The sequence below is a fragment of the Coregonus lavaretus genome (assembly GCF_964263955.1).
Source record: "Coregonus lavaretus genome assembly, chromosome: 30".
In the NCBI taxonomy this organism is placed as follows: Eukaryota; Metazoa; Chordata; class Actinopteri; order Salmoniformes; family Salmonidae; genus Coregonus; species Coregonus lavaretus.
The window spans coordinates 17,116,138-17,131,355 of record NC_140017.1 but is presented as its reverse complement, the minus strand read 5'-3'; the positions used below and the strand labels follow the sequence as shown (position 1 = coordinate 17,131,355).

Sequence of the window (15,218 nt, the reverse complement as noted above, 5' to 3'; positions counted from 1 at the left end):
GAAAATTCTGGAAAAATATTTTGTTAGTAATATAATAACAATTGCCTAGTTGTCAAACCCCACATTCATGACAATCACTGGTTCTTGAATCATACCATTTTAGTAGTCTAGTACACTTGTTAATTAAATACTTTGAATTACTTTATAAGACGCTGAGGCTACTAATGTTTTATATTGTGTGACCCCACTGTAAATGTGGTGCAACCAAATCATTAGCTGGTGCCACCAACTGAACATTTTAGTATGGAGCCATGTGACTATGCTCTTACACATAGAATAGATAGCACACTAGTCCCCAATTTGGAAATACTCATGTTTCTAAATGAAAAAATGCTGAATTAGATTCATGTTTTTAAATGTTTTAAAATGTTTGGTGTTAGAAGTGACAGTAATCCAAAAGTAATAAAATGCAACCGGATTACATTAATCATTTTGAGTAATCCATTACATTCCTGATAACTTTATTTTTCATGTAACTGTAATCAGTAACGGATTAAAATTTTCAAGTAATCCGCCCAACCCTGCCCAGGCTTAATGCAAGGCATTATCACTGGGATATGACGTACAGTGCCTTGCAAAAGTATTCATCCCCCTTGGCGTTTTTCCTATTTTGTTGCATTACAACCTGTAATTTAAATTGATTTTTATTTGGATTTCATGTAATGGACATACACAAAATAGACCAAATTGGTGAAGTGAAATGAAAAAAAAAAGACTTGTTTCAACAAATTCTAAAAAATAAATAACGGAAAAGTGGTGCTGTGACGAGGTGTGAATGAAGGAGTGAGGCGCAGGAGGTAAAACACCGAAGTCTATAGTTATTCCGTTTACATAAATAAAACGCACCCAGCGTCAAAATGAAACTATCACAAGGGAAATATTCCACCTTGGCAATAACAAATGGAAGAGTAGCTCAACCGAGCTACTCGCTCTCACAAATACAATCACTCACAAAGACAAGGGGAACAGAGGGAACATTTATACACATACTAATTAGGGGAATGAGCACCAGGTGTGTGTGATTGACTAGACAAGACATGACAAGTGTCATGAGAATGGGATCGGCAGTAGCTAGTTAGCCGGTGACGACGAACGCCGAAAAACCTGCCCGAACAAGGAGGGGAGGCAGGGCGGCTCCAGCAGTGCGCCGACCCCGGCCTCGGGACGGCCAGGAGGACGCGGAGCAGGGCGAGCCGATGGTGACGGTGGAAATCCCTCAACAGGGAGGGTTCGAGGATGTCCCTCCTTGGGACCCAGCACCGTTCCTCCGGACCATACCCCTCCCACTCCACAAGATACTGAAGGCCCCCCACCCGACGCCTTGAATCCAGGATGGAACGGACCGAGTACGCCGGGGCCCCCTCGATGTCTAGAGGAGGTGAGCGGACCAGCTACCACCGGCCTGAGGAGGGACACATGAAACGAGGGGTTAATACGGTAATCAGGGGGTAATAACAACCTGTATGTAACCTCGTTTATCCTCCTCAGGACTTTAAACTGCCCCACAAACCGCAGGCTCAGCTTCCGGCAGAGCAGACGGAGGGGTAGATTCCGGGTCGAGAGCCCCTGGTACGAAAACCGGGGCCTCCCTGCGGTGGTGGTCAGCGTTCGCCTTCTGAAGACGCATGGCGCGCTGGAGGCGAATGTGGGCAGCGTCCCAAGTCTCCTCCGCGCGCCGAAACCAGTCATCCACCGCAGAAGCCTCGGTCTGGCTCTGGTGCCACGGTGCCAGGAGCGGTTGGTAACCCAAAACACATTGGAAGGGTGTTAGGTTAGTAGAGGAGTGGCGAAGAGAGTTCTGAGCGTATTCTTCCCATGGCAGGAACACCGACCACTCCCCCTGCCGGTCCTGATAGTAGGTCCGCAGGTACCTACCCACATCTGTAAAAATTTCGAATTGTCGACAAAAAAAATACGCTAGACAAGGTGGGACCTTTTTGTGTCAGTAAAATAGATTATGCGAGAAATGGTGGTGGAAACTCTTCTATGCGCAAATATTGATATAATAACCATCATATCTAAGTAAACTTGGAATCACGCGATGACATGTTGTGTGGTCCTCCCACGACAACTCGTCGGGAGAACATGCAGTTTATTAGGCTTCAGATTAAATAAATATTGAGGGTTTTATTCTGGTGACATGATGATCGATGATTGGCTGTCATTTGACAAATAAAAAGAACCTCGCTCTTTTGTCCATAACAATCTCATCATATAGTCAATTTGATGGAAATATCTCCGGTGGGAAAATACGCATATTGTTTTTATGCGGATTGTAGAAAATATTTGCATGAAAATCTGTCGCCAATCGGATGGAAACCTAGCTATGGTTTTAAAAAGGTAGTGGTAATATTTCATTCAATAAAGAAATGTGTAGGCAGCTTAATTTACCCCTTGTGCCAAGAGACCAATTCTTTGGGACGAGCTATGTTTTCAATACTGTAATGTTTACATGAATTCTGATTATTTCCAGGGATACACAACATCCTGAAATATATGTCGATATCTTTGTTAGAAAGAATACTATATTTCCCTTGACGGAGTGATGCTGAATGTAAAACATTTATCAATTATACACCACTCTCCCCTACTCTGTAATGCAGTTTAATGAGGTACAGGTTCCTAATCTAGACCACTAATGTATGTTTGATATAGGTGGGTTGGTTGTTTAGCAACAAAACCAACACGTACGCAACTATGGGGCAAAACAGACGGCGTTGGCTTAGATTGTTGACAAGTTAACTATATTCTGCCTCCAAATGCTTATTGAAAACATAAATACATTTGCACAATGAGCACTTGTTGTTTCTCAAATACATCATTACAGTTGCTGGTTAGCTAGCTAGCGAATTTTTGGCATATTAGCATAGACATGACATGAGTCAAAACACCTCAAAACAAGACATGGTTTCAATAATAAGGTACTACGAGCTCAAACGAGCCACCGACTATTCTCCACATGGCAGTTTCTTGTCATTGTTGCTAACTATCTGACCGTTCAGAATCATAACATCACACAGCCTTCTGCCTCAATGATGCGCGTGCGTTATTTTTGTGATGTTGTCAGTCAACCCATCTATAAGGCAACAGCCTCACTGTGCAGTGCTCTTACCCAACTTCCACAAGATCCCATATCCATGTCTCAGGGAAGAACGTACGGACCGTCTCTATGGGTGGCGGAGGTGGAGCGGCACCATATCCGGCTCCGGGTAATCCAGCTTCAGCCACTGGAAATCGCTGACGCATTGCAGGCGTGCTGTCCATTTCTACAGTGTGGGAGTAGGATCTGTAGGATACTACTAAAACAAAACAGTCATTATTCTCATGTTAGAATCAGCCTGGTCAAACCAGACTGAATGCTGCGCTCACTGGTGATGCATGCAGCGTTCAGACTGGTTTAACCAGGCTATGTTAGAATAACAAAAACCATGCATTTCCCAAGATTCACCAAAGACTTCTGGCAATGACGAGAGTAAGCGGTGTTAAGGAGGACATCTCACCATAGGATCGATGGTACTGGTTCCCCTTGTAATTTAGGCAGGAAGGTACTCTTAGAACCAGATTAGTTGCCAGCTTCAGTCCCAGTTTCTAGAAATGTAAGAATCACAAACAAGAGAGCTCAATATTAATGAATGTCTCAGTTTTATTTTTCTATTCTATATGTTTTTTTGTTGTTGCCTCAAACAGGCTATTTTAGCAATGTATAATTTAAGAAGATGAATGCATGGTAACAGTTTGGTAACTGATTCTTATGAGAGAGAGGAAAAGAGGCTTCAAGTTAAGAGAAAACAAGGCAGAAGTTACCTGAAAAACTTCATAAGGTTCCTTTTTCTCCTCAGTTAGTCCATCTGGGTATGGCATTACATATCTCCTTGGTCTTACACGTAAACATGCTACTGGATCTTCAAGCTCGTAGGGAATGTATGTTGTCTCCTTGACTGGTAACAAATCAAATATCTGGAATGGGATAATAAGGAGACGTGAAATGACCTTGTTCATTGGGCACCAAACAGAAGGCAGTGACTACTTAGACTTGTCTAATTTCATTTTCCATTGCTAAACGTTTTTAAAATGCTTTCCGTGCCCTAATGAACACAACCCAGAATTTGAACTTATTAAAGTCACACTATGCAGAAATCGCTCCTCCATTTCTTGGTTGCTAAAACTCAAATAGTTCACCTAATTTCAGTTTATGTGACAAAATAGCCTAGTATAGTGTAGAGAATCATTGTACCATCTAAACCGCTGTGAAATATATTTTCCATAACCATAAATATTGTTGTTTCAGCTGTTTGAAGATGGTGTACAAACCCAAAAGTAAAAGATGCAAAAACAAAACTTAAGAACGGGGACCAAAGAAATAGCACACATAGAACAGATACAATGCTTCTTAGACTTCCTTTCAAGTAGATCTATTACTCACATTTCTATGTGAATTTGGTTGAATTCAGGTCGCCCAAAAAGTTACATATTGCCACTTTAAGTACCAATAGGGATATGCTTTCCAGTTGATGAAAGCACACCCATTGGCCCACTGTGAACAGACCCACTCCAAGTCTGCTGTAGTCACATCTTATTCCCCTGAAGCTGGTTGTATTCCCAGCACCACAAAAGCTGTTTATATGGTGGTATGACCGTTGACATTCACTTCAGTGAGCTCTGTTACCTTGTCAGCATCCAGCCTCTTCCCTGGCTCCATGATGTGAACACTCTTGTCCACAGTGCTGAGGCCACAGAGGGAGCCGGGCTGGGCCGAAAGCTGCAGGGTGTTCTCCTCCCCTGGGACCGCTTTTGAGGGTGAGAACTCCACCAACACCTGGCACACATGACATACACAAGTGTACATGATACACCTTTAGTGTACACAATATCTTTGTGATGAGGGTATGACACACACAGACGCATGCACACTGTAAAAACGGCCAGCTCATCTCCTTTCCAAGACCCCAACTTTCTTTTGGTTTTCTTATTGAAATAAGGTCACGCCAATCATCATAATTGTATCAGCCAATCAGCAGCCTTTCCCCCGGGACTTAGCATAATACCTGACCAGCCAGGGTCTCAGACAGTCTATAGTTTCCATTCTGATGACCAACCAATTTTTCTCTTCTCTTATTCTACCTCCTTAGAACAAATTGCTTTTCTTTCTGATGTTTTATTGAAGGTGCAGCTAAATGTAAGTCCCAAAATCCTGTCTGTTGTAAATATGTACCATTTGTGTTAAACTTGGTAGCTAGCTAGCTAGCTCGCGTACTGCCGCTAGCGTTAGCATTAGCATTGTCATCCGGAATGCGTTACTATTTAGCATGCATATTAGCGATTAGCATTTGTTAGCATTTGTCTGTGGTGCTAGGCTATTTTCGGTTATAGATTGCTCATGCTTATTATGTTTTATATTGTGTAGATATTTCTACATTGCTCTGTTGTTTGTTTGTGCATCTAGCATGTGTTTGGGTCCACATAGCCTGTTTAGTTTGTAGGCATATTTTTCCCATACTGTGCTATAGCCTAAGTTCTCCTCTTTTCTTTGCAGAACCACAATTAGTATCAGAGAGGGTGGTGTTGTATTTGTGTGTGTGGATCTTCATTAAACCATTGAACTGGAACTACTGCATCCTCGTGTTCTGAACGGACACCCTGTGGTGGTTGCTACCGGCCTAAAATCCAGCACCTAGGTTTTTTATCCCTTTTTATTGGTCCTTCGAAATCATAAACAACCCATATTTTTCATGGTCCTTACGAGCAGGATGCAGTAACTGCCAGAGTCCAAGGATGCCAGTCACCAGAGAAGATCCTCCACAAGTTGTGGTTCGTCCCCACCGTCAGATTCGCCACCCGCATCGTCTGGTCGACTATGAGGTATGCTACGAGTCAAGGCAGACGATCACCACACACACAACAACACACCACTCCAACGAGGGACCACGTGTAGAGGGCACTGTGAGTGGAATTAATTACTCTCGCAACAAGACCAGCAGCAGCTATCTTCCGCACACCTTCTCCGCCCAGCTGAGAGTGCACCTACCGTGGACTAACTCCTACCATCCCCAACTTTATCATTGAATACCCACGAGAGTTTGCAAGACTGAAGTTGGCCCTCGACAATGTGCTGCCTGTAGATGCAACAGAGTGCTTCAAGTTTCAGATATTGTTGGACCACCTGAAGTTGGAAGAGGCTTTGCTAATTGCCAACTCCTACAGCAACAGCAGGTACACATACAGTGACACCATGGAGTCCCTCACAGAACTGTATGGCCAGCCCCACCTGTTTGCCCTCCAATGCATTGCAGGGTTAATGGATGGCCCCAACATCAAGAGTGGTGACACCAAGGCATTCCGAACATTCGCTCTGAGGATGCGTGCCTTGGTTGGCATGTTGGATCAGCTAGGGAGTAATGGACAGACAGAACTGAGGTGTGGATCACATGTCTCCCGCCTCTTAGCTAAGTTATCACACAATCTAAGAGTCAGCTTCAAGAGATGTGTGAACCCCATCAAGACACCCATTCCAACCCTCCTTCACCTAGCAGAGTTGCTTGAGTACGACGTGAGAGTACAAGTAGATGACACACAGTTCAGTAGCGACCAAAGCAGGGACCACCCTACCTCATGCTGAGATCAACATGAAGACAAATCCTTCCCTAAGACCATCACCATCCTCCACGGGGGTGAGCAGAGAAAGGACAAAGCGAAGTCTCTGCGCAGAACCAATCTCCGGAGGAAAAGTCACGTGAGAAGCCAAATAAGTATTGTCGTTCTGCAACACCATGCAGCATTACATGAATCAATGCACCAACTTTCAGCTCCTTTCCAAAGAACAGAAAGATTCCTGGATCAAGACAAATGAAAGATGTGGGAAGTGTGGACGCGAACACCAAGCAGCTCAGTGTACTCTCAAGGCTAAGTGCAAGAAGTGCGAGAAGAAGCATCTTGAGATTCTCCACGAGGTCAACACTAGTCGGACTGCTACAAAGAACGCTAGCACGAACACTATGAAGACCACCAGCACAAAGGCGCCAACAGAGGCCTGGTGAGCTCCACTGCAGAGACCCTCTACGTTGATCGACCTTCCGGCAGCAGTAAGGTGTTGCTGAAGATGAGTGGAGTCATCTTGCAGAGCAGCAACAAGTCACTTGACACGTACGCCCTGTTGGACGACAGGTCGGAGCGCACTATACCTCTACACGAAGCAGCAGAGCAGCTAGGCCTCCAAGGCAATTCTGAGGACTTGGCACTTCGTACTGTGCGTCAAGATATTTGAGTCATCCATGGAGCTTCTTTGTCATTCTCTGTGGCCCCTGTTACTCAACCAATCCTTTGACATCCACAGAGCCTTCACAGCTGAATAGTTGGGCCTTGCACCGCATACCTACCCTGTCAAAGCCCTTCAGAAAAGGTATCGGCACCTCAAAGGCCTTCCCCTTCAACCGCTGTATCAGGCGCAGCCGCTACTGCGCATCGGATCAGACATTCCCCATCTAATCACCCCGACAGAGCCAGTGCGTTTGGGTCCTCCTGGCGGACCTGCCGCCATCAAAACTTAGCTCAGATGGACCCTTAAAAGTTCCTTCATACATCCCTCGTCTCTCCATCTGCAGAGCTCTTCAGCCATGTAGAGAAGCTCTGGCAGTTGGATACGCTACCATACAGGAGTGAGAAGCTCGTCACATGGTCCAAACAAGATGTAGAAGCCATGCATCTACTGGAGGAGAAGACAGTCAAGGTCGAAATGGACAGGGTTCAAAGGTACGCCACTCCCCTTTTGTGGAAGAAGAACCTTCGTCCCTTGAAAGCTAAACCGTGATGATTACCCTGAGGTCTATGAGTGGCAGGTACTTCCCTTTGGGACGACATGTAGCCCCTGCTGCACCACGTTTGCCCTTCGGAAGCTTGCGTTTAACCACAGTGAGCCCAAAGAAGATGTGAGCTTCTCTGTAGAATGCTGTTTCTATGTAGACAACTGTCTACAAAGTCTCCCCTCTGCAGATGAAGCCAAGAAACTGGTGGACAAGTTGAAGCACCTTCTTGCCAAGAGCGCACCCTTGGATTACGATGGCAATGTCTGTCTGACACTCTTGGCTATAAGCACGGTCACATGGAGAAAGTTGAACCCACCATGCGCAACATATATCGGATCCTTGCCAGCCAGTACGATCCACTTGGCTTCATCGTTCCATACACCACACGGCCAAGGTTGTGGTCCAAAGGCTCTGGGATAAGAAAAGAGGGTGGGATGTCCCAGACCTACCTGAAAATCTTCTCCAAGCGTGGCTTATTTGGGAGAACGAACTTCCACAGCTGTCTCAGGACACACTACCAAGGTGTTACGTCAGCACCGACATGGATCTCCCAACCAGCACAAGAAGTGTTCAAGTCCTCAGTGATGCCTCAGAACGTGCGTACGGTGCCATTGCGTACCTCCATACTGAAGACACCAAGGGACGGATCCAAGTGGCATTCCTTGCAGCAAGATCAAGAGTGGCCCCGAAACAACAACAGTCAATGCCAAGACTCGAGCTCTGTGCAGCATTCACCGGTGCCCAGCTGGCCGTGGTCATCAGAAAATAACTCACTGAGGAATTCCACGAGGTCATGCCTGGTCGGATTCTACAACAGTCTTAACCTGGCTCCAGTCAGACTCCTGCAGGTACAAAGTATTTGTAGGCACAAGAGTCACAGAAATACAGGAGCTCACGGACCCCCAGGCCTGGCGTTACATGTACACGGAGAGAAATCGACGATATCACACATGGCAAGACGCTGTCTCAGCTTATAGAACACAACCGTTGGAGTCAAGGTCCTCCATTCCTGTGGCAGGCCCAGTCATCCTGGCCCGAGAAGATCCGACCAAGTACCTCCTGATGAAGCAGAGGAGCTGCGGAAGCTTACCTTCTGTGGACTCCTGTCAGCGGACACCAAGTCATCTCTCCCTGATGTTGCCCAGTTCAACACTTTCCATGAGCTGGTGGAAGCCACAGTGCAGTTGCTACACGGGGCGGCAAGTAGTGTCGACAACCCTTCAGCCGACGATTTCAAGCAAGCAGAACTCAAAGTACTCAGACATGCTTAGTCTGAGAGCTTCCCAGAAGACCTCTCCCTACTAGAGGAAGGCAAGCCAGTCCCTCCGAGCAGCCGTCTGGTGACACTGGCCCCGGAGTATGACAACGACACCGGACTGATTCGTGTTGGAAGTCACCTTCGGAGGTGTGACCAGCTGGGCCCTGACGTTCTTCACCCAGTAGTTCTGGACCCAGGTCATCCGCTCACCAGGTTGCTGCTCAATAAATATGATGAGCAGCTGAGACACCCGGGCCAAGACAGGGTGTTTGCTGAGTTACATTGAAGGTTCTGGATTCTGAGAGGGAGGGCAGCTATTCGGCGTTTTCAGCTTGGTTGCGCCGAATGCAGGAATTGGCAAGGCCAGCCAGATGTGCCTAGGATGGCTGACCTGCCTCCAGCCCGACTGCGGCTCCACAAGCCCACATTCTATTATACAGGTGTGGACTGCTTTGGACCGTATATCATCAAGATTGGCCCGAAGAAATGAAAAGAGATGGGGCATCATCTTTAAGCGCATGACCACCCAGGCTGTACACGTGGATCTACTGACGAACATGGATTCTGATTTGTTCCTAAAGGCTTTGAGAGGCTTCATCGCTCAAAGAGAAATCAGATCCTGTCTGATCGAGGAACAAATTTCAAGGGAGGGAAGCGGGAGCTACAGGAGGCCTTCATGACTCTCCACCCATAGCTCCAGGAACAGTTAAACAGTCAGAAGATTCGCTTCGCCTTCAACCTACCAAGTGCACCACACTTTGGAGGATGCTGGGAGAGGGAGATCAGATCCATCAAGACTGCCCTGCAAACCACCCTTGGCGCGCAGACCATCTCCGAAGAGGTGCTGAGGACTGTCCTAATTGAAGTAGAAGGGATCTTACATTTACATCATTTAGCAGACGATCTTATCCAGAGCGACTTACAAATTGGTGCATTCAACTTATGATAGCCAGTGGGACAACCACTTTTTTTTTTATGGAGGGGTGGGGGAGGGAGGGGGGGGGGGGGGGTAGAATGATTACTTTGATACTATTCCAGGTATTCCTTAAAGAGGTAGGGTTTCAAGTGTCTCCGGAAGGTGGTCAGTGACTCCGCTGTCCTGGCGTTGTGGGGGAGCTTGTTCCACCATTGGGGTGCCAGAGCAGCGAATAGCTTTGACTGGGCTGAGTGGGAGCTGTGCTTCCGTAGAGGTAGGGGGGCTAGCAGGCCAGAGGTGGATGAACGTAGTGCCCTCGTTTGGGTGTAGGGTCTGATCAGAGCCTGAAGGTAAGGAGGTGCCGTTCCCCTCACAGCTCCGTAGGCAAGCACCATGGTCTTGTAGTAGATGCAAGCCTCAACTGGAAGCCAGTGGAGTGTGCGGAGGAGCGGGGTGACATGAGAGAACTTGGGAAGGTTGAAAACCAGACTACAATCCCTTGGGATATGTTTCGTCGGACATCGCGGATCCGGACCCAATCACTTCTAACTCTCTTCTCATGGGGCGGCCAGACTCGTCACTACCACAGGTGGTCTACCCAGAGTCTGAACTGCTCAGTCGCAAAATATGTAGACACAGCCAGGTTCTAGTCGACAATTTCTGGCACTGTTTCACAGTAAGGAAGAGCTTATAGTTGGGACTGTTGTGATGATCAGCTTCCTAGGGCACTGTGGCAAATTGGAACTGTCAAGTCAGTTATCCCTGGAGCAGACGGGAAAGTGAGGACAGCAGAGATCGAAGTCAAGGACAGAACCTACGTCAGGCCTGTTGCTTGACTCATCCAGCTTCCCGCCCTTCCTCAAGAAGCTACTGACCCTTAGCTGGCTTGTCAGTTGTAGCAAATAGGTACAACACATTTGGGGTCGGCTGTGAAAATGGACAGCTCATCTCCTTTCCAAGACCCCAACTTTTGGTTTTCTTATTGAAATTAGGTAATGTCAATCATCATAATTGTATTAGCCAATCAGCAGCCTTTTTCCCCGGGACTTAGCATAATACCTGACCTGGCAGGGCCTCAGGCAGTCTGTAGTTTCCATTCTGATGATCCACTGGTTTTTCACTCCTCCATATTCTACCTCCTTAGAAAACATTGCTTTTCTTTCTGATGTTTTATTGTACGTGCAGCTAAATGTAAGTGCCAAAATCCTGATGTCTTGTTGTTTGGAGCTAAATAGAGTCTGTTGTAAATATCTAGCATTTGTGTTAAACTTGCTAGCTCGCGTACACCCGCTAGTGTTAGCATTAACATTAGCATTGTCATCCGGAATGCATTACTATTTAGCATGCTAGTTAGTGGTTAGCATTTGTTAGCATTTGTCTGTGGTGCAAGGCTATTTTCGGTTGTAGATTGCTCATGCTTATTATGTGTAGATATTTCTACATTACTCTATTGTTTCGTTGTGCATCTAGTATGTGTTTGGGTCCACATATCCTATTTAGTTTGTTGACATGCAAAGAGGCATATTTTTCCCATACTGTGCTATAGCCTGAGTTCTCCTCTTTTCTTTACAGAACCACAATTAGTATCAGAGAGAGTGGTGTTGTATGTGTGTGTGTAGATCTTCATGTGGTCCTCTGTAGCTCAATTGGTAGAGCATGGCACTTGTAACGCCAGGGTAGTGGGTTCGATCCCCGGGACCACCCATACGTAAAAATGTATGCGCACATGACTGTAAGTCGCTTTGGGTAAAAGCGTCTGCTAAATGGCATATAATAATTATTATTATAAACCCTTGAACTGGAACTACTGCTTCCTTGTGTTCTGAAAGGACACCCTGTGGTGGTTGCTACCGGCCTAAAATCCAGCACCTAAGTTTTTTATTGGTCCTTCGAATTCATAAACAACCCATATTTTTCACATACAGTGAGGCAAAAAAGTATTTGATCCCCTGCTGATTTTGTACGTCTGCCCACTGACAAAGAAATGATCAGTCTATAATTTTAATGGTAGGTTTATTTGAACAGTGAGAGACAGAATAACAACAACAAAAATCCAGAAAAATGCATGTCAAAAATGTTATAAATTGATTTGCATTTTAATGAGGGTAATAAGTATTTCACCCCCTCTCAATCAAAAAGATTTCTGGCTCCCAGGTGTCTTTTATACAGGGAACGAGCTGAGATTAGGAGCACACTCTTAAAGGGAGTGCTCCTAATCTCAGCTTGTTACCTGTATAAAAGACACCTGTCCACAGAAGCAATCAATCAATCAGATTCCAAACTCTCCACCATGGCCAAGACCAAAGAGCTCTCCAAGGATGTCAGGGACAAGATTGTAGACCTACACAAGGCTGGAATGGGCTACAAGACCATCGCCAAGCAGCTTGGTGAGAAGGTGACAACAGTTGGTGCGATTATTCACAAATGGAAGAAACACAAAAGAACTGTCAGTCTCCCTCGGCCTGGGGCTCCATGCAAGATCTCACCTCGTGGAGCTGCAATGATCATGAGAACGGTGAGGAATCAGCCCAGAACTACACGGGAGGATCTTGTCAAAGATCTCAAGGCAGCTGGGACCATTGTCACCAAGAAAACAATTGGTAACACACTACGCCGTGAAGGACCTCCTGACGGGTCCCAGCTGACACCTCCCTCTGCAACTGGATCCTGGACTTCCTGACGGGCCGCCCCCAGGTGGTAAGGGTAGGTAACAACACATCTGCCACACTGATCCTCAACACGGGGCCCCTCAGGGGTGCGTGCTCAGTCCCCTCCTGTACTCTCTGTTCACCCATGACTGCATGGCCAGGCACGACTCCAACACCATCATTAAGTTTGCCGACGACACAACAGTGGTAGGCCTGATCACCGACAACGATGAGACAGCCTATAGGGAGGAGGTCAGAGATCTGGCCGTGTGGTGCCAGGACAACAACCTCTCCCTCAACGTGACCAAGACAAAGGAGATGATTGTGGACTACAGGAAAAAAAAGAGGACTGAGCACGCCCCCATTCTCATCGACGGGGCTGTAGTGGAACAGGTTGAGAGCTTCAAGTTCCTTGGTGTCCACATCACCAACGAACTATCATGGTCCAAACACACCAAGACAGTCGTAAAGAGGGCACGACAAAGCCTATTCCCCCTCAGGAGACTAAAAAGATTTGGCATGGGTCCTCAGATCCTCAAAAAATTCTACAGCTGCACCATCGAGAGCATCCTGACTGGTTGCATCACCGCCTGGTATGGCAACTGCTTGGCCTCTGACCGCAAGGCACTACAGAGGGTAGTGCGTACGGCCCAGTACATCACTGGGGCAAAGCTCCCTGCCATCCAGGACCTCTATACCAGGCGGTGTCAGAGGAAGGCCCTCAAAATTGTCAAAGACACCAGCCACCCTAGTCATAGACTGTTCTCTCTGCTACCGCACGGCAAGCGGTACCGGAGTGCCAAGTCTAGGTCCAAAAGACTTCTCAACAGCTTCTACCCCCAAGCCATAAGACTCCTGAACAGCTAATCATGGCTACCCGGACTATTTGCACTGCCCCCCCACCCCATCCTTTTTACGCTGCTGCTACTCTGTTAAGTATTTATGCATAGTCACTTTAACTCTACCCACATGTACATATTACCTCAACTACCTCAACTAGCCGGTGCCCCCGCACATTGACTCTGCAACGGTACCCCCCTGTATATATAGCCTCCCTACTGTCACTTTATTTTACTGTATATATAGCCTCCCTACTGTCACTTTATTTTACTTCTGCTCTTTTTTTCTCAACACTTTTTTGTTGTTGTTGTTTTATTCTTACTTTTTTTGTTTAAAATAAATGCACTGTTGGTTAAGGGCTGTAAGTAAGCATTTCACTGCAATGTCTGCACCTGTTGTATTCGGCGCATGTGACCAATAAAATTTGATTTGATTTGATTTGATTTGAAGGACTGAAATCCTGCAGCACCCGCAAGGTCCCCCATCTCAAGAAAGCACATATACAGGGCCGTCTGAAGTTTGCCAATGTACATCTGAATGATTCAGAGGAGAACTGGGTGAAAGTGTTGTGGTCAGATGAGACCAAAATGGAGCTCTTTGGCATCAACTCAACTCGCCGTGTTTGGAGGAGGAGGAATGCTGCCTATGACCCCAATAACACCATCCCCACCGTCAAACATGGAGGTGGAAACATTATGCTTTGGGGGTGTTTTTCTGCTAAGGGGACAGGACAACTTCACTGCATCAAAGGGACGATGGACGGGGCCATGTACCGTCAAATCTTGGGTGAGAACCTCCTTCCCTCAGCCAGGGCATTGAGAATGGGTTGTGGATGGGTATTCCAGCATGACAATGACCCAAAACACACAGCCAAGGCAACAAAGGAGTGGCTCAAGAAGAAGCACATTAAGGTCCTGGAGTGGCCTAGCCAGTCTCCAGACCTTAATCCCATAGAAAATCTGTGGCGGGAGCTGAAGGTTCGAGTTGCCAAACGTCAGCCTCGAAACCTTAATGACTTGGAGAAGATCTGCAAAGAGGAGTGGGACAAAATCCCTCCTGAGATGTGTGCAAACCTGGTGGCCAACTACAAGAAACGTCTGACCTCTGTGATTGCCAACAAGGGTTTTGCCACCAAGTACTAAGTCATGTTTTGCAGAGGGGTCAAATACTTATTTCCCTCATTAAAATGCAAATCAATTTATAACATTTTTGACATGCGTTTTACTGGATTTTTGTTGTTGTTATTCTGTCGCTCATTGTTCAAATAAACCTACCATTACAATTATAGACTGATCATGTCTTTGTCAGTGGGCAAACGTACAAAATCAGCAGGGGATCAAATACTTTTTCCCCTCACTGTACATATACCCACACCTTGTGCCTGAAGCATTTCTCAGTGGGGAAGTTCATGCTGTGGGCGATTACAGTCTCGCTGGGAAGCATACTGTACACCAGGACCTGTATCACTGGCGCCATCTCTGGAACCACTGCCAACTTCAAGGTGACTTCACCCTCAGTTACTGCAACGCAAGAGCATGTCACACTGAGTACGTTTACATGCACAGTAATAATTAGATAGTAAACTGATTATGGCAGTAAACAGATTATGCAAGAGTCACCTTACTCTATCTTAATCGATGTAATGTCAAAATCTAAGAAAGCATACGCCGATTAAAACACCAGGGGCATATAAACGTTGGGTATGCACAAAATATGCCCCTAAACATTCATAACATACGCCAGTTTTCACTCAAAAG

General features: G+C 46.3%; 1 protein-coding gene across 3 annotated transcripts in view; it reads right to left on the bottom strand.

Annotated features, from left to right (window-relative positions):
• The window catches only part of LOC311105477 (alpha-2-macroglobulin-like), a 32,354-nt gene that overhangs the window by 9,755 nt on the left and 7,381 nt on the right, over window positions 1–15,218 (bottom strand). For 2 of the 3 annotated variants that reach the window (XM_084147644.1, XM_084147645.1), the window contains exons 14-18: window positions 14,836–14,981; window positions 4,667–4,816; window positions 3,805–3,957; window positions 3,501–3,588; window positions 3,113–3,299 (exon numbers count right to left, since the gene is read on the bottom strand). In XM_084147644.1, coding sequence (XP_084003770.1) covers window positions 3,113–3,299; window positions 3,501–3,588; window positions 3,805–3,957; window positions 4,667–4,816; window positions 14,836–14,981 — 724 coding nt within the window. The remainder of the gene's footprint in view (window positions 1–3,112; window positions 3,300–3,500; window positions 3,589–3,804; window positions 3,958–4,666; window positions 4,817–14,835; window positions 14,982–15,218) is intronic. The other variant, XM_084147646.1, reaches the window with a different exon arrangement.